This window comes from Acanthochromis polyacanthus, chromosome 17 (genome assembly GCF_021347895.1).
Source record: "Acanthochromis polyacanthus isolate Apoly-LR-REF ecotype Palm Island chromosome 17, KAUST_Apoly_ChrSc, whole genome shotgun sequence".
Lineage (NCBI taxonomy): Eukaryota > Metazoa > Chordata > Actinopteri > Pomacentridae > Acanthochromis > Acanthochromis polyacanthus.
This window is the reverse complement of record NC_067129.1, coordinates 13600438-13619369: the sequence shown is the minus strand read 5'-3', so window position 1 is coordinate 13619369 and position 18932 is coordinate 13600438. Positions and strand designations below refer to the sequence as shown.

Below are 18932 nucleotides of genomic sequence, written 5' to 3'. Positions count from 1 at the left end.
TTGTTATGCAATTGATGTTTTTGTGTGAAGGTAGAATGATGTTTGTGTAACAGGCTCACCTCCCACCATGATGGTAGCAGTCTGCAGAGCAACAATCTGACCAGTGGGGGGCGCTGAAAGCACAACTTCCACTTTTGAAGACGATCTTGAAGGAGGTTTCTGTTCCTTTGTAAATTAAAGAGAGATTGCTGTTATTACCAGGCAATTTGCACAAATGTAGTCTAAACACATAATGATACGAATGTGATTCAGTCTTATTTGGTTGTGGGAAGAAGAACACAGAACAAACATGGATCATATGATGGAACAACAGCAAGTGTGACCTGAAGTAAATGGATTTCTTTATAAATTTAATATTTGATTTTCCAGATGAACCAACAACAGAAATATGGTAAGTAACAGTTCATTCTGCTGGTTGGTAAATGCACAGTGGTGTATGTTCAGACGTGATGTGGTTTTAAGAGGACTTGTTTAGTTTGAACACAGTACGTCAGTTTGGTAATCAAATCAGCTCTTTACAATAATAGCAGACACTTGGTGGGAATTTCAGCTCTGGCATCCCAGACATGAATAGAACAGTACTTTAAAGAACCTGCAGAGGCGAAGTGATGTCATTTTGTACAGCTGAGTTTTCACCATGTTTTCTTTGCTTAATGGAATTATTCATTTGGAGTCTTAATGTAATTACATTGTGTGTTACTACAAGATTTTGGGTCAATTGATGCTCAAATATCTGTTGTGATGTTGGTTTCTTTGGGAGGTTAGAAAGCTACACTCAACTAATTTGTTGAGGTCATGATAAGTCGTATATACCATTGTAACTTAAAGCCATGAAAATGACACCAAACTGTTGGTACATTAACTGTGGTGCTGGCATGATGGGTCTCATTTTTTTTGTTTATCCCTCGTGTTTCTTTTTTTCCAGTTAGTTCTGTATTTACTCTTCTGTAAGCTGTTTGTTTCCGAATATTTTTTGTGCTTTTGTCCATTTTCAGTGTAGTTAAGTAAAGTAACTGTTCTTATATAACACGTGTAAAACAATAGCTGCTCCACCAAATTGTTTTACACTAAAAAGTGAAGTTGGGGTTGGTGCAATTTTAGCTGAGTGATTTACAATGTTAGGGATAAAACCACAGTAAAATTATATAAAATACTGCTTTACTTGAATATAATAAAGTGCAAACTCTGCCACATGAATAATTATGGAGATTAACACAAATTTTGTGCTAAACTTTTGATCTTACAAGAATTTCACTGTTGTTTGCATTATTCGTGTTCACAGGCATTCAACAGACAGCAGCTATCGGTGAGTAACATGAAGTTTAAAGTATATTATCTTCACCTCAGATCAACAGTGTTCATATATGACAAACATTCTTTTTCCTGTCCTTGCATCATTTCTCTTCTCTCATTTATCTGAAGCTCAATTATCCAAGACATTGCATCGCTCTGAGGACATGTTCTCAAAGTAAAGACGAGAATAACCCCTTATTATTCCCCCACACAATGCAATGTCTTCTTAGCATGGACACGTTTTTTTATTATTAACCAATGCAAAGAGAGAGCGGGATGTCTGAGGCTTTGTATGAACAGAATGATGTCATCTCCACTTCCTATGGAGCAGAAAGAAAGCTTTGTCTTGCGGAGGCCAGGCCTGGTCATCTAGCTTACATGTGACATTCACAAAAGACGTTTAGCACAAAAATATCAACTCTGCTGGTCTGAACACTATGATCTACTCTACAAACCACACCATTGAGAGACACAAGAAGGCCAGTCTTTCCCACAATGTGTACTGTACTGATCCTGCTTGCAAACACTGTAACCAATGTATGAGTGTAAGAATCTACGTAATAGTGGCATAATAAGAAAAGTAATCATTTATTGCAGAAGGCTTTTGATTGGCTCAAATTGCCTGCTAATGTCAGGTTTTGTCATTGCAGTATTTCAAGTCATTTCAGCAGATCAGTGCTGTACTCTGATTAGAGTTTGTGTAAGTTTCCTTTCAGCGCTCCAGTTTTCTCCCACAACTCAAAGTTATGCAGGTCAGTTGAACTGAAAACTATGTGAGTAGTGCATGTGTGTGTACGTGATTGTGCGTTATCAGACAGATTTCATTCTGTGAGCGGTTCCCATATTTTCTTCAATAGATACAGCAGAAGCAGAAATAGAATGCCCTCAAGGAAAGCATGAAAAAACTAGCCAACTTAAAAGCAGCGCTGATGAATATTTTTATACCAACACAGGATCACATGGCTACTTGGATGTGAAAGGGGTCATTTGTTATCACCCAGCTCTGCAATTTTATCTCAGCTCAGAGTTTCAGTGTCTGACAGCTCATTGTTTTGGATTTCCAGCCTGTTACTTAACTTTGGTTCGCTCACTGCTCCTGTCAGCGTTTGGGCTGAAACAGGCAGCTGTAGCAACAAATCTCTAATGAATCCACAGTACACAAGCTAAGCAGCATTCAACAAGAGATAGGCAATGTTAGCAGTTAGCTGGTGAATATATGTGGTAAAGCAAGCCCAAAATGCTTGGACAAGACACTGAATGCAAAGTGCCCACCTTGCCTTGTGAGACTTTGATCCAGAAAAGTGGTATTTATGTGCAGATCATTTACTATTTTACCATTTAGCAGCTCAAGAGCCAGATGATTCCCAGAGGAGCTGGTGGAGACCAAAACAGAGCTAAAAAAGTGAAATTTATATTCGTAAGATGGTCAAATGCCAACCTTGAATTCATGCTAATGTGCAAGCACATTTGGTGGTTGTGTAAATAGGCAACTGTTGGCTAAATTACCTATGTGGGTTGCTTGCTGTCCCCAAGGGCTCAGTACAGTTTTGTGGATGTCCCCTCTTATGTCACATTTAGATGGTGGTTCTGTTTATTCCAAAACCAAATCGGTTTGCCCCAAACATGCAGAGCTGATTGAACATGTGGTCAGATGCCTGCATACAGAAGCTTTTTCTGGCTTCACTTGTGTTGAATTATAATTTGATAAATGTCTTTTATCCAACAAATCACTGCAACCAGTGGCGGTTTGACAGTAATCCAGCAGGGGCAGATATACTGCAATTAGTGATTGGGTCTTAAAATATCACTTCCCGGAAAGTTCAGCGTTTTACAGCTGTAAAATTTCAAACCTCAATTTATGGAATTTTGGTTTTAGCTTCTGTAATTTCACATGTGAAGCTGTTAGAAGGCTGCAAATGTGAGGAATGGATCCTCACTCCTTATGGAGTTGTGCATGATCGTCCTCAGGCAGGGCTGTAACTGGATATTTACTGAAGACGTGGATGCAGGAAACATCATTTACTTTCCACAACATCAATGCTACACGTGTAGTGCGCTGTTCGGTTTAAAAAGAAAGAGATCCATTGCTTAGCGGTTAGTAACGAGAACCATGTGTTGTCCATCTCATATCGTCACCCCCCTTATCTCCCCCCCATTTCCCATCTGTGCCCTTCAGGCCCTCACTTCAGTCACCTCCCACTTCCCTCTTCCTTCAGAACCCGTCTGTTTTTGTTTTCGAGCCTGGACTCTTTGCACAGGAAACTGTATACATTGGGAGCATTCAGGAAGGCAGAGAGCTGCTTTCCCGTTAGCTCCAAGTTTGGGCACATGGAAAAAAAATGAATAAAAGAGGTCAGTAATTCCTAAACCAGGAGAGAAACAGAAGTCAGCTGTTCTCCTCCTCCTCCCCTAACTTCACTTCCCTCCCCTTACATAGTCTGAACATTTCAAAAATCCCTGCCACACCACTGCCACGAGTCCATCTCAAACAGAGAATTTTCGGAAAATTTGAAAGAAGAAGTGGATTGGAAATGAAAACTACTGTTCATGAGAGGGTTTTCCTCTCATGATGCTTGTATGTCTCAGCAACAGAGAAGCCAGTGAAAAGGGGAGACTGTGTGGAATGAAGGAAAAGAGGAGGAGATAAAAAGAAGCAGAGGGAGACTGGCTGGGGGTAAAAAAACAACAGGAAACCGGCCGATTCTAATGCTGTTTTTGCAAATCCTTCAGAGATAAAGCAGTGGACCGCCAAGTCTGAGCAAACCAGCTCTCACACCATGTCTTTTCTTCGGTCATCTCTTGCAGTTGTAACAATCTAACGGACTTTAAGTTTCAGAAGTGACGTCACTTCTGCTCTCAGCCTCCAACAGTGTGGTTAGTCAGAATGTGAGCGGATGCAGACTTTTGGGAGCTGTTTGCTGGGATTTCTATGCGGCTTCTTTTTGACCTGCAATCTCAACCTTTCTTGAGGTCATATGGATCAGTCGCTGAGCTTTCAAGGAACTTTTTGTTTTAATCATCTGGACCACTAACTGGAGCCACATGAAGAATAAAGGGAGTAAGCAAAAGCCAAAAAAGAAAGGAAATGAAAATGCGTTCGGCTGTGACCTGATAGAACATCTCCAGAGTTCAGGACAAGATGGTAAACTTCTTTTTATTTCTTCTTTTGAAATCAAATATCCCTTTACCAGCAGCTACACTCAAACTACACATTATTTCCTTCATGGATTACTTGATTCAGACACAGATGGTGACATTTTTAGTGAGGACTGAGCTTGATTAGTCATTTCTCAGATTATGCTGACTATTTTAACTGTCTGCATAAACGTGGTAAAAGTAAGACAGGAAGGAGAAAGGTGTCGTTATGTAACAAATACAGCCTGTCCTTAAAAGTTACATATATGCATTATCACATGTGCTTTACATTGTGTAATGCCATTCATTCACCCACTGGCTCATTAAATGGTCATTTGTGATTTTGGGTGTGGCTCCTACATTTTTTGTGTCAATTTCCTATGGTGACTATAGTTCCTATGACTAATTTAGTGTCTGACAAAAGACGGGGCGGCGCTGCTGCTTAGAAGAATGGGCCAAGAAGAAGGGAAAAAAGAAACGAAACAAACAAAAGGCATCATAAAATGTCCAAGTGGTCAGATTTTGCACGAGAAGTTTCTTTTTTATTCTTGTAGTGCTTTCTTCTTTTCTTTCAGCTGCTTTTGGCATATGTTAGAAAGAAAAAAAGAGTGAACAGAATATCCCCACGTGCAGACACGTATGAATAGCTGTGTTTAGGATAACTTTAAGGAAGACCTGATGGAGTGGACGCACTGCAAGGCGGGGTATTTAGTGCAGGAAGTGAGGGAGGAGGTTCTGGTCGAACCCCTCTGTCATGGCAGCAGCAGACATATTGTGCTTTCAAGTTGTTAATGCCTTTTAATAAAAATGACTGAATACCCCTGGAAACTACCAACAGCACCACAAAGTAGAAGTTTAGATGACCATCAAAGGCTTGCTTATATATCTGTTTGTGATGCACACATGATCCCTGCACAGCCCTACTTTAGTGTCTAAAGTACTGAAATAAATCCAATTTTAGCATCACAACAGCTCCAATACATCCAGTACAGCGCAGTTGTTGAATTTTCCTTTTGTTTTGCACAAGATATTAGAAATTTTTTATTAAAAAAATTGATGTTGATCTCTGCATTCTTCAAATTAAACACCAAAATATCTCAAATAATAAAAAATAGAATAAGAATGATCCATGACAATCTTGTATTTGGTAAGAAAGGGCATCAAACGCACACTTCCTTTCTCACTTTATCATATTGTTTTCTTTAGCACATTTCTATCATGTTGTCAATGTCGATGTTAAACTGCACATTTACCCTGTATTTCAGAAAGTAGCAGCCTCTGGAGCAGAGTAGTGCACAAACGTGAGCAGTTTTATAGCAAGGTTTTGTTAAACCAGAACCTTTAAAGGAGCTGAAGTCAACACACAACAATGTTACTGTAAAATGTGATTACAAGACCTCAGAAAAGAAAGAGACACAGCAGGGCTGCTAAGGTCCTGTTTTTAAGTTGGATACTGAGCTGCAGTGGTAGTTTCAGCATTTAATGGAACATTTAAGATGATTGTAGAAACAAAACTTCCATCTGACTCGGTAACAACACAGATTCAAAATGAAATGTTTTCACCAATTATCCAGTATTGATTTGATTTAATCTGTTTCTATTGGTATCTTAAAAAGTCTAATTTGAAGTTTTATTTATAATTTTAGATTTGAAGTCCTCCCTCAGTGCAGAAACGAAGAGGCACTAAATAGACACCAGAGTTATTCATTATCCAGAGTTTGACCACAGGCATGCAATTTGAAAATCCAATTAAGTCCAAAAGATGAGAATGTAAATGGCAGATTGATGGTGTCTGTGGTGAGGACTGAGAAATTAACCATTGCCAGAAATATTCAGACGTTCATTTTTGTGGAGCATGGATTCTAAATTTTGTTTGCAGCATCATCAGTTTTGCATTTAATGCCAAAAGATGCACAAAACTCCCAGAAAAGTCTACAAAAGACAGAGCAACTACCAGCAGAATAATTAATGCTGGGACGTTAAAGAATACATCGTACAATACAAGTCAGCATATGAAACTGAAACACTAACAAAGTGGTTTCTTTATTCTACTTTTTACCCTTTTGATGACGTGTCATATTAACTATTGATCCACAAGTATAGTAACTATGATAAACCGGCTCTCACAATAATAAGTCAGTGTGTTGGTTCTTGGGAGACTGAAGATGTGAGATCCGATTTAACGTTGGAGTTTGTTGTTCTTATATCATGCCAAGGTGAATCAACATATATTTGTTTTTAAGATTCTGCCTTTATGCACATCCTCAATAAACTTCAAATAATAAACAAGCTTCTGTCAGTTAACAGTCGACTAAATCACAGTGCAATCACAAATACAGCAAAGTCAGATTCTTCATCTGCTCTGCATTTTATTAAGATTAGCTATCTGTTTCTCTCCATGTGTGCATGCGTCAAACACAGCAGAACAGAATATGAAGCAACACTAAGAAAATTTACAGTAAAATACTGGCAGGTGTAGTCACCAGTATTTTACTGTAATTTTAGTGTGACAATTGCAGTTTACTTTAACAGCTAATTTCACATTTAATTACTATAAAACTGATTATGGTACTCTACAGTAGAATGCAGACATCACCGTTTAGTGCCGGAACTAAACTTTCCACCAGTGTAACCAGCTTTAACTGTAACTGTAGTTGCTTGTCAATTACAACATTTTCTTGTTTTACACTGTGCAAAGACTACAGTGACTACCGTAAATAACATTTCTAGAAAACATAAACCTTCGGACCGCATTCAAGAAATGTTTGTCTTTAATAATAATGATCCAGCATTTAGATCTACTAATTTTTTAAACACTTAAAAATGCACAATCCCCTTAAACACCTAAAACAGTAAAGAATTTTTAAAAATCGCAATTTTATGGAAACTTTTTTTAAATTCAGCAATTTGTGATAAACTGCAGTCTATTAAACATATATTTACAAACTAAGGAAAAAATAATTTATCACTAAAAAATCGTATAAAATGGCCTATCTTGTGGCATTGCTAGTGGAGACAGTGCTTCTTCACTTTACACTGTCAGATTTTCCAACAACCTATTGTATTTTTTACAGTACATAATAAGCTTTTCCAAGCATATTGATTTGCAATTACTGGAGCATCAGTGTTGGATTTATCAAACTGTAAAAAGAAGCGGTAACGTCTATGAAGATTTGTAAAACGTGTGACCGAACACACAAGGTGATGCGCTGTAGTTTAGAAACCTGTGTAGGTCAGTGGTAACATTTCAAAAGCCGTTTTCTATTAGAGGAAATGTCGTAAGTAATACCAGCTACAACGACTGGGTGTGTCAACTTTCCTCTGAAACAAACAAACCATTTTTAACTTCCTGTCAAAGTCCACCTACAATCACCGGCCCTAAGGAGCAGAAAACAGCCACGGTGGAACAAACCACATACCGTGAAGTCAACCTTATGTGCATTGTTACCATTGAAACGTTACATTTACAGCCGCTTCCTTCCCCTGCTTTTAAGATTAATTTGAGCATCAGGTCCGATGTGCATGTGTGCAGCGTAAATGGAGCTAAAACTGGAGAAAATAAATGTGTTCAAGTTGCTCTAACGGTGTCTGACTAATGCTGTTTCTTCACTGAAGTTCCTCAGGTCCTGAAGAAATGTGCAGAATTTATTGAGAAACATGGGATTGTGGACGGGATCTACAGACTGTCGGGGGTCACCTCAAACATCCAACGTCTCAGGTAGTTATGCAGTGTTTTTCATGTACAAGCATACTTTTTTTTTTAGGTTTGCAATAGTTTAATGATGATGTTGTGAATCTGGCTTAAGACATAAAAACCTCCAATCACTGATGACAAATCTTGAACAGCTAGATGTAGAGTTAATGTGTCACCTCTCTGCGTATTCTCAATATTTACGGGTGTTTTCAGTAAATTATGCACATAAAATTAGCTGTCATGCAGCATCTTCGTTGTTTTTCTCCTCACAGCTTTTCTAGTCGACTGGATCGTCTTCAGTCTTTCAAGCCACATGCTGCATCAGTAGTTAGCAGAGGGTGTTCAACAATTCAAGCATTCAGCTAACTCTGTGTGTGTGTGTGTGTCTATGTGTGTGTTTGTGTGTAGGCAGGAATTCAGTTCTGAGGCGTGCCCTGACCTTACAAAGGAAGTGTACCTCCAGGACATCCACTGTGTGGGTTCCTTATGTAAGCTGTACTTCAGGGAGCTTCCAAATCCTCTGCTCACGTACGAGCTATACAGCAAATTCACAGTGAGTACGTTCAAGTCACATCTGCGGTTTTGATAAGGAAGGAGGGAATTCTGTGCGACTCAGAAGTGGTTTGACAGCACATCTATTCTAACTGCACGCTTTACAAATAGTAATTAGTGACAGACAAAATGGCAACACCAGACATTAGTAAGCAGTATTTACTCCACATGATCCCTCAGAGTCAGCGTGATACCAACCTTGAGTGAAGCCTCAGCTCTTTCTCTTTGGCTTAGCATCGATCAGCTGTTTTCTTCTCTTCTCTTCAGAAAATGGTGTGATTAGCACGTCTTACCTTTGCTGCAAAAGCAAAACTATAATATTACTGCATACTTGTAAGATGCTGAAAGTTTCTTGTCTTTGTCGGCTATATTTTTGTTTCTTTGTGGGAAATCCTGTTTTTAGCTTGCTCTCAAACAATATATGACTTAGGAGTTGCATTTAAACATGAAAAAATCTGTTTCTGGCACTTTTGGGTCTGAGGGGAGTTTCGGGTTTGTAATGAAGCAAAACAAAAGTATATTTGGATCCTAAAATAAATGTAACATCTCACTGACAACCACATATAGACTACTGACTACGACTGTTTAGACAAAATTGCTTTGACATGATCTCTACATTTAGCACCACAGTGAAGCTTTTGGCCTCTATTTTCTGGCTGAAATATAGACATGAAAAAGACCAGAGCAGGGCAGAAGGGAAAACTGTAAGGCCTGGTCCATGCCTGTTCGTGTACCTTGACAGTCCATTTGCATACCTTGGCATTCATACATCTCGTGCTGCTTGTTCCTGAGAACTCCGGGAGTCTGGTGTTTTTGGAAAAATCTGCCCTTCACGTACTGAACTAGAAAAAGAAGCAGAACAGATTATAAGTACTTTCTTGTTTTCTTGGAAAGAACGAAGTCTGTCTTCAGTTTTTAGATGGATAGACCTATCTGTTCTGACATTATGTTGTGGCCTTTTTTTGGATTTAACGGGACATTTTAAAGTTAATTCTCATACTTGGACTATGACACAAGACTAAACAAGTTTAACTACTGTGTTTACCACCTCACATAACAATTGCAACTTGTGTGCTCAGCTGTTTGGAGCTCAGTCGTGTTAGTTTGACTGCACAAGCTCCAGAGCATGTCTGTTTGCTGAACTGGATAACTGGATTGGGAGTCAAAGTAGAAAACTCATCAGTACATTGATCCTGTTCACTGGTAATCTGGTAAAACAACGACAAAAAAAAAACTGATGTGAGATCTTGGTAGCATTTTCAAATCAAGTCTAGCTCAGAAATGAGGCAGTTTTTGTAATCCATGATCACAAACAATGAAGATAGAATTAATACAATGCTCGCTCAGCAGTTGGATCAAGCATCTAAATACTTAAAAAATACTCTTGATGTGAATTTATGTGTCTGTTTTACATACAGGAGGCAGTTTCAGTCCATGGTAATCATGAGAGACTTTTACACATTCAGAGGGTCATCAAAGAACTGCCGGCTCCTCACTTCAGGTGAACTTCAGCCCTTTTTCTCTCTCAGCTGTTGTCCATCTGAGTCCTGTTTGCTCAGACTGACTAATAATGTTGTGACTGTGAAGTAAGAAGTTTTGATCAACTTGTCCTCAGGACTCTGGAGTACCTGACGAAGCACTTGGCCCACCTCGCCACCTTAAGCACCCAGACGAACATGCACACACGTAACCTGGCTCTGGTGTGGGCTCCAAATCTGTTAAGGTGAGTTAAGCTTCACCGATGTGCCAGAAGCACTTCACAGAAAAGCAGATTTCTATTGTTAATGCAGCATGAAATGCAGAAATACCTTTGGTCAAACAATCCTAATTTATACTTTCTGGTGCTCCCATGCTTCCTGTTTTTTGGAAAATATTCATAGGAAACATGTTTTGTCCACACTTCAAGAGATTTTAACGTTTCTTTTTTTCTCAGATCTAAAGACATCGAGTCTTCATCTGGTAATGGAGACATGGCTTTCCAGGAGGTGCGGATTCAACAGTCAGTGGTTGAGTTTATTTTAAACCACACGGAGCAGATCTTCAGCAATGATTCTGCACAAATTAAACCTAAAGAAGGTATGACGTTCAAACAATTTAAACACATTCTTTTGTGGGAGATTTGCTGCGCTGAAGGATTTCCTAATTTACCACTGAAAATACCAACTTATTACACTTCCCCAGGGCCAAGTTTGATGTGTGGAGAGAAATATGCGACACTTCCCATCAGCGGTCAGTGTGGGACGATGAAACTGATGAGCCTGGAAGAAGCTCAGGCTCGATCCTTGAGTCCAAACCATCCTGTGCACAAAGAACGTCAGCGAGAGAACAGTCTGCCTGACACCAGCACTGCCACGCTCTACCACACCGTCATAGACATATCGGACAACAAGTAAGACGTGGATTCAGTCTTCTGACTCAGTATGATTATGATTTACAAAACGAGTACGTAGAGTGCTGGTGTTTGGGGTTTATCTGGAGCCAAAAGTGTCCATATGTCTTTTACTTTTGAGCTAGTCAGACAGCAGTGGGCTGAATGATCTCTCTTTGTGTGTTAGGAGAAAATTTTCTGGGAAATCAAAGAAGTGGAAGTCAATCTTCAACATTGGAAGGTCTGTGGACTCAAAGGGAAAACTGAGCCGGAATGGTAGCGTGTTCATCAGAGCACAGGGGATGACAGGTACAGTGTCAACAGTCAGACACCAAATAGATCCAGAAGCAACTGCCTTCCCTCGTGATTAATAAAGTATCTATCTATCTTGTAACATTTCCTCATTATTGAGATCTCAAGATTTATGAAGCTGTAACTCACATTGAATGTAAAGATTTCTTCCAAAATTCTAAAGCTTGAAAAAGTGATGTTTGGTACATGTTTAAGTTCAAGTTGCTCAGGCTTTTTTGTTGTTGTTCTGTGCAGAAAAGCCAGCTCTTCGTCCCTCCAGGAGCATGGAGTCCTTGTGCTCTTTGCCAACAGGTGGGGCTAAAACCTTGAGATAAAACTTTGCATGGAATTTAAAATAAGGAGTAAAATTTTTAGAATGCTGCCATTTTGCAAAATTGAAGTGTTTTCTGCATCATTCTAAAATGAGGCCATTACATTTTTAGAGTGTCATATAATATCATGTTAAAGAGCGTGTTCATAGATTTTTATCACTCATCCTTTTTTTTTTTTTTTTTGCACAGATGATGACAGAACAGGAAGCAATAGCCCAGCTGATGGCTCTGGCAGCATTTTTATTCCAGATGTAAAATCCAGAACGCTGGGATCCGACTCGCTCTGTGACCTGAATGAACACGACCAAAACTGGGAGTTTAAAGGGAAGAAGGCTGGTGGGGCGACGGGTGGCTGGAGCTCTACTGTGAACCCAAAGGGGTCACCAGGTGCTTCTTCACCCCCTCAGAAATCCCTACCAGAGCAGCTTAAGGTGTTCAAAGGTGATGATGTCAGCGGCTACAAGCCCACCTCTCCGAAAAACAGGAGGATGTTGTACTCAGGCAACAACAGCAGCTCCTCCCGGCCCTCCTTTCCAGGAAGCTTCTTCCCCCTGGAGTCCTCGCCGAGACATCAGCGCAGAGCCGTCAACATATCTGAGCCTTTTGCCGTGTCTGTTCCTCTGCGAGTGTCAGCTGTTATCAGCTCCAACAGCACGCCATGCAGGGGGATCGCCAAAGACAAAGCAGCGACACTGAAACCCTGCAAAGAGACCTCGGAGCAGAGCAGCAACAGAGGAAAGAGCAACACTTTCCCTCAACTGGAACCAAAGAAGCAGGAAGGAGTAGAGAAGAAAAACATTGAGGAGCTGACCTTTAAAGTGTCACCGCTGGGTGAGGACATCTTCCACTGTCACATTCAAAAAGGCTTGTTGTGTTGAATCTAAATTCATGAACGTGTAAAAGGATTTAATCAAAAAAACTTTCTTGTCTTTTTTTCAGATACAAAAAAAGAAGTGATGCAACAAGGTCAAGCTGGGAGGAATATTTCTAAACTGGAACTGCCATCTCCTGCAAATGCACGAGAAAGCAAAGATGCAGCGCCATCTTCTGGGAAAGAACCGCACAAGCAGCCCACAGACACACAACTGGTAAAACATTTGCATTACATGACAGATGTTCCCTTTCACTGGAGCTTGAGTTTTCTGTGCTGTTGGTGACAAATTGAATGACAAATTTCCAAATTGTCATTTAATTCCAGAGACTAAGATTAAAGCTTCTATTTGTTAAAAAGAAAAAGGTTGTTTGTCAGTGGCTTCTTAGTTCCTGTCAAGAATAACGAAGTCAAACAGAAGTAACTGACTAGGATCTGAAGGTTAAATGGTAGCACAGTGTTCTGAATCCCATTAAAATGAGAGCTGAACCACCTAGATGCACTTTTGAGTTGTAATTTGGTGAAACAATTGAGGTTTTTTTTGTCTGTTTTCTCATTTTCCCTACATATTTTTGACTTCATACCAGCACATTGTCGCAATTGTTTAAGATCTGAAAGGTTGAATCACATTTTTTTTTTAAAAAATCTTGCTGTTTTTATGTTTTCTCAGGACAAGGGATCTTCTGCTGGGAAAGAGCTGTGGTCTGACCTCCACCAAGAGCTGAAGATAACTGAACCTGAAATCGACCTGCTGCATGAGACTTTTAAGCCAGTTTTTGAGAACACCAAGTTGACGATGGACGTGAAGTCAAAACGAAGCCGCAGCTCTCCGTCTCTGTCTTTACTGTGTAGGGAGCAGTCTTCAAATACCTCTCTGAGCGATCACATATCTGCCACTGGATCCAGCACTGCAAAGAAACAGCCCTCAGAGTCGGACATCTTATTTTCTCTTCGCAAAACCGTTGATGTAGTTTCTGCCGGAAAGACGGTAAACGTCCGACCTGCTGACGTAGTAGATGAGAAAGAGAAGCAGCTACGAAAAGAAGTAACGCCTTTAAACAAAGATGATCCCGTTTCCAAGCAGCTTCCTGTAAAAGAAACCAGTTTAGATCAAGTAATAAATCCTCTGACAATAGAGGATGCTCCAGCGGTTGCAACTTTCTCTGGTGCTGAAAGTACAGACAGAAAATCTCCTGGGATTCCTCAAGAGGAGCAGAAAATCTCCTGCGACGGAGCAAAGAAAGGTGTGATTCCTGAGGAGATCCTTCAGAGGCTTTCAGTGTGTTTGGAGGAAAAACGCAACACCTTGGAGCTGCTGCATCTCGACGACGACGAAGGACACTCTGAGGAGCTGGACTTGGTGGAGCCCTGGGAGGACCTTAGCTCCACCAAGCAGTGGGTCACCAGCCCCCTTCACTCACCTGATGTGGAGGAGCTGTTCAAGCAGCTGTCACCTTTCAGCTCACATGTGGAGACTCTGAGCTCAGAGGCGGGAAAGATTTCGTCTCCTCCAGCCGAAAACAACAAACAATCCCTCACGAAGAGCAGCGAACGCTTCTCTGGAAGCTTTCCCACCAGCAGCAAACCAGAAACTAAGTGGACATGTTTGCCGTCAGCGTCCACACGGATGAGTCTGAACGCAACACAACCTCAAACCGGAAAGGGCAGCACAACGAAACAGAAGAATACTGCGTCATCCCAGAGGTTCAACAGACAAATGTCTTATGATGCAGCTGCTTCAGAGAGAAGAGAAGAAAATTCCCTTTACAAGCACAGGCCCTTTTCCCTGAACCTAGACATGGGGCATCGATACATCAGAGACATTTCCAATCAGCAAAACCGTAATTCATCCGAGCTGTCCTCTTCTCAAAGAGGATTACTGGCCTCGTCTGGGCCCATAAACAACGGGCTGCCCTCGGAGCTGGAGCTGTTTCTGAATGACCGGCAGGCGCCTCTTCGCCGAAACTCAGCCCCCGTCAGCGTGTCGTCTGTGAGGACCGCCTTCATGATTAAAACATGCCAGGCCAAAGCTGTGCCTGTCATCCCTCCCAAGGTGCAGTACAGTCAGATACCTCACTCCAGACAGGAGAATGATTCCGATGCAGCGAAGGAACAAGGAAAGGAATATCCTAAAATGACTGCAGAGAAAAGCAACTCTGCGCCTCCTCCCATGATGTCAGATCTAAAGGAGGAGCTGGAGAACAAAGAACCAGGCCCCAAACACCAAAAACACCCCAATGTTGAGAAACCTGCTGATTCTGGGAAGACCACGTCCACTCCAGAACTGCCGGTTATAACCAGGAGACCCACACCCAGTCTGGAGGTGTTTGTGGATTGTCCCAGACCCAACAGAGGGAATCTGTTGCAAAGACCATCGTTCAGGAACAGACAGAGGCCTCAGAGCCTGATCCTGCTCAGCCCTCCTTTCCCCATCATGGACTATCCACCGTCAGGGGACGACGGCAAGCTCCTCTCATCCATCAAGAGCCTGAATGACACGTCAGCAGTGAATGTCTTTTCTAAAGAGATGGCGGAGAACTTCAGGACACCGGAAGGGATCGGCCTTCAAAATAAAATGACTATTCCAAAAAGCGGGCAGAGACTGGAAACGTCAACCAGCTGCTTCTACCAGCCGCAGAGACGCTCGATGATATTTGACAGCAGGAGCCACAGACAGATCGAGTGACTGGAGGTGGACTCAGACTGGGTGTATGTAAATAGACACAGTGCATAAAGAATCAGTGGAAGCTGACAGGAAGATGATATAATATCCCTTTGTGAATCAGTGGATTTTTGCGTGCAGTGATTCACACATTTATAGGAAGGTAAAGCTTCAGTTAATATAAAAAGGGCTAATGAAAAACCAGGAAGTATCTGAGAAAGAGGAAGGAAGCCATGATGAGTGTGAGATGAGGGCTGCAACTAAGAATATTTTCATTATCTGCTTATTAGTTTCTCAGTTAGCCAATTGAACTTTTGGCTTATAAATGATGAGAAAATACATTTAATTTGCTGTCACTCGACTACTTGTTTCAACTCTACTGGGATTCATGAAGGAAATATTTATAATAGTGACTTGAGAGTGACATTTAGTTACATTTTCAAGTGGAGTTACAGTGTTCATCATTCAGCTACAGCATTAAAACTACAGGACTAATGGTGGGCTTCTGTTGAAACTCAGCTCTGATCAAGCCTGTTCTGAATGGGGAATTTTGGGCTCTTAATTCTGTTCCTTGAGTCATTCCTGAGCAGATTTTGTAGTCTGCAACAATATTAAGGTGGATTGTACCTGCCAAAGTAACACCCACATGAATGAGAGGACCCACGGTTTCCCAGCAGAGCACCGGATTGCTACGAGAGGATTGTGTTATTTACTTCTCCTGTCAGTGGTTTTAATGTTGTAGCTCAGAACGGTTGGTTTCAAAGTCTACCTTCTCACATAGATTGTATGTGGTGCTACACAGTCGCAGGATATCACTGCCAGATCTTCTCAAAAGATTCAGAGTACGGCGTCTGCCAAAAACTGTGAAGCTCACATCCTTTGACTAACAAACTAGGTGCTGGGAAGCATTTGTTGCGGAAGAAACACTGCCAGACTTTATGCTGAATATTCAGAGAGGTGGTGACTGTAAGTTCAATTTTCCCTGTGGAGGTTTTATAACAAAAATGTAAGAATATTCCATTTTAAATGACCCGTACTGTAGTCTCCTGATAAACTAAAAGCATTACCAGCAAAGTATATTAGCATCAGAAGTATTTATTTTGCAGTAAAATGTTCCTTTGAATGGTATTTTATGGACAATATTAGGTTGTTGATATTGATGGAGGTGAACTAGTTTAGTCAGTGGGAGACATGTTGGCTACATCTGAGGGGCAAGGAGATGATAAATGAGGAAGGAAAGAAGAGCAACATTTTATTTTAGAGATAAACATCCATAAAAAATCTGTTCAAGTGTAGAGAAGCAAAAAGTACTTTTTTTTTATTATTATTTGAAATGTAGGAGGAGAACTATGAAGACATGCAGTGGAAATAATAGTGCAGTTACTGAGTAAATCCTTTTAGTCACTTCCAGTCAGTAGTTTAAACACGTTTTTCTCAGCGGACAGATGTTAAACATCCAGGAGAAAGTTCAATTCGCAAATTTCCTCCACTCAGAACAACTGAAAGCTGTAGTTCAGGTATAAATTAAGATTTCTTGAACCATTTCCAGATTTCATTAAAGCAAAAAATGTCATCAGGACTAGAAAATACTGCTTGTGTCAAATCAGGGGCTTCATATTTTGGGGCTCTACAGTATTTAAACAGTCAGGATTGTGCTGCAGCAAACACATTCACTTCCATAATAATCAGATTATTGTCATTGTAAACTGAACTGAATTCATCCTTTAGGGCTCTGAATACTGGAAATGTATGGCAAAGATTAGCAAAAAAAATGCTATGTTAAACTGAAAAACTGACATTTAAACTGTTAAGCAACCACGAATCTGAGTTTATTTATTCCTTTATTAACTTACACGTGCTATGAAGTAAACTTGATACTTACACTATTTACTGTATGCAGCGACTGGCTCTGTGATAAGCTGATGTCAATGTGATTTTTGTAAAACTAGTATTTAAAAGAAAAATCCTATTTCTGATTTAAATATATCAGAAGCTCAATTAATAGTATTTAGCCACAGGAGGACTTTAATTCGTGCATATCTGGATTTTCTGTAATTACTTTGGACTTTGTTGCAGGTTTTGTTGTTGTTTTTTCGACAATAATGGAAAAACTTGGACGTAATCAGAAGTGAAATTGTGGAGCTGCTCATCAGACGGTGAACTGAAGGTTGGACTTTGTGCGTGTCGACTGTATTCAGTGTGTTCGGATGCTGATGGTGCTTCGAGTCAAAGTCAGACTTTGAAATCTCCAGATTTTTGTCACTTTTCTTCTGTAATTACCTTTTATGCCATTTTTTTGGGCAAACACCCATAAGCAGTTTGGATGCTACATTGTATTTAAGATAACGCGGATGTTACTGAGGTTACAGTGTTTTTATACTGTTTGGATGTCTGAATGATTACAGTGTTATTTTCAAAAAAAAAAAAAAGGCGTGTTAACAGAGATTTTAGTGGGGTGTTTTTTTTTGTTTGTTTTGTAACTCCTGTATGCTTGTTGATGCTGAAACTGATTGACTGAACTGTGTGTGTTCATAGGAGAAACGCCTGAACTGAGGATTTAAAAGGTGAGAGTTTGGCCTTAATTATGGGATGGTGGCACCTGAAGGAATGTACATAAGATGCTTGATGGGGTTTGTTACAACAAAAAGTTATGGGAATAAAAAGCTGTAAAAACAAAAATCAGTGGGTGTGCTGATGTATCACTTTTACTAGTGTCCAACTCACTTGATAGTTGTTGTTGTTGTTGTTCTTGAGGGGCTAAATCTGCATGATTTGCACAGGGAAATTGGTCAAATGACACTCAAATGAAAGATTATGGTACTTACAGTAACATGAAATCAACTGTGTGACATCCTGTGTGTGTACCAAGTGAAGCGCACACACATTTAAGCGGTCTTCATGCAGCACTAAAGAAGAGATTTGGATCACTAATTTTACTCTATTCATTTGTCATTTCTTCCTTGTTTCATATCTTTGCTTTAGCAGGTTTTAACAGCTACTTTGCTCTCTAATTTAGGTATTTGTTAAAATGTGGAATTTTTGTTGCAGAAGTTGTAAAGATGTTTTAAAGATGTCCCTAAATGGTGCTCAGGTGACTGTTTTGCTAGTCCGCTTGTTACTAACTGTGGTTTTAATTTGGATTCTCAGTGTCTTTTTGGATGGAAATGCCTCGTGTTGTCCTGCGGGTCAGAATTGACCCATTTTAAAGTGTGAAAATGTGGGGAGAAAAAAATATATTTTCACTGTGAAACTTCTGAAGTCCACATTTTTTTGGAAATCTTTGAACATTTTTTGGTGGAGAGAAAAGAAATGTTAAATATGTTTCTTTGAGAACATTTACCAAAAAAATCAACCAAAATCCGGCAAATTTTGCTGGATTTTGGAGGATTTTTTGTGAATGTTCTTAATGAAAATATCAAAAGTATTACTTGTATATGAAATCGCTTTAGATATTTTTAGGATTTTTTGGAAGATTTTTACGCATTTTTTGAAAATATTTACAAGAATTTTCTTGCCAAATTTGGGGATTTTTTTAAAAAGACTTTTAAGGAATTATTGGAATTTTCTTCCTGAAGTTTTGCACATTTTCAGAAATTTGGGGAATTTTTTGCTGAATTTTTGTATTTTTTCAGACAAGGAAACAATTTTTTGGGGGGGTAAATGAAGACAACACTTTCTTCCTTTTCTTTCACAAAGCTTCAGGCTGAGAAGCACCATGAAAACAGAGACTGTGC

General features: G+C 40.0%; 1 protein-coding gene across 1 annotated transcript; it reads left to right on the top strand.

Moving 5' to 3' along the window:
* Nucleotides 1-1175: 1175 nt before the first annotated feature.
* Nucleotides 1176-18448, top strand: arhgap31 (Rho GTPase activating protein 31). The gene is made up of 12 exons (XM_022190560.2): nt 1176-4435; nt 8044-8146; nt 8531-8675; nt 10093-10175; nt 10290-10397; nt 10608-10750; nt 10856-11063; nt 11230-11351; nt 11589-11645; nt 11855-12496; nt 12605-12753; nt 13207-18448. Exons 1-12 carry the CDS (start codon nt 4336-4338, stop codon nt 15220-15222), a joined length of 3876 nt encoding a protein of 1291 aa, XP_022046252.2. The 5' UTR covers nt 1176-4335; the 3' UTR covers nt 15223-18448.
* The last annotated feature ends 484 nt before the right edge of the window (nt 18449-18932 follow it).

Excerpts from the sequence above, each read along its gene's own strand:
- arhgap31 (XM_022190560.2), top strand. The coding sequence starts at position 4,336 with ATGAAGAATAAAGGGAGTAAGCAAAAGCCAAAAAAGAAAGGAAATGAA. Across the intron at positions 4,436-8,043 it reads CCAGAGTTCAGGACAAGATG|TTCCTCAGGTCCTGAAGAAA; the intron begins GTAAACTTCTTT and ends TCTTCACTGAAG. Across the intron at positions 11,064-11,229 it reads ATAGACATATCGGACAACAA|GAGAAAATTTTCTGGGAAAT; the intron begins GTAAGACGTGGA and ends TTTGTGTGTTAG.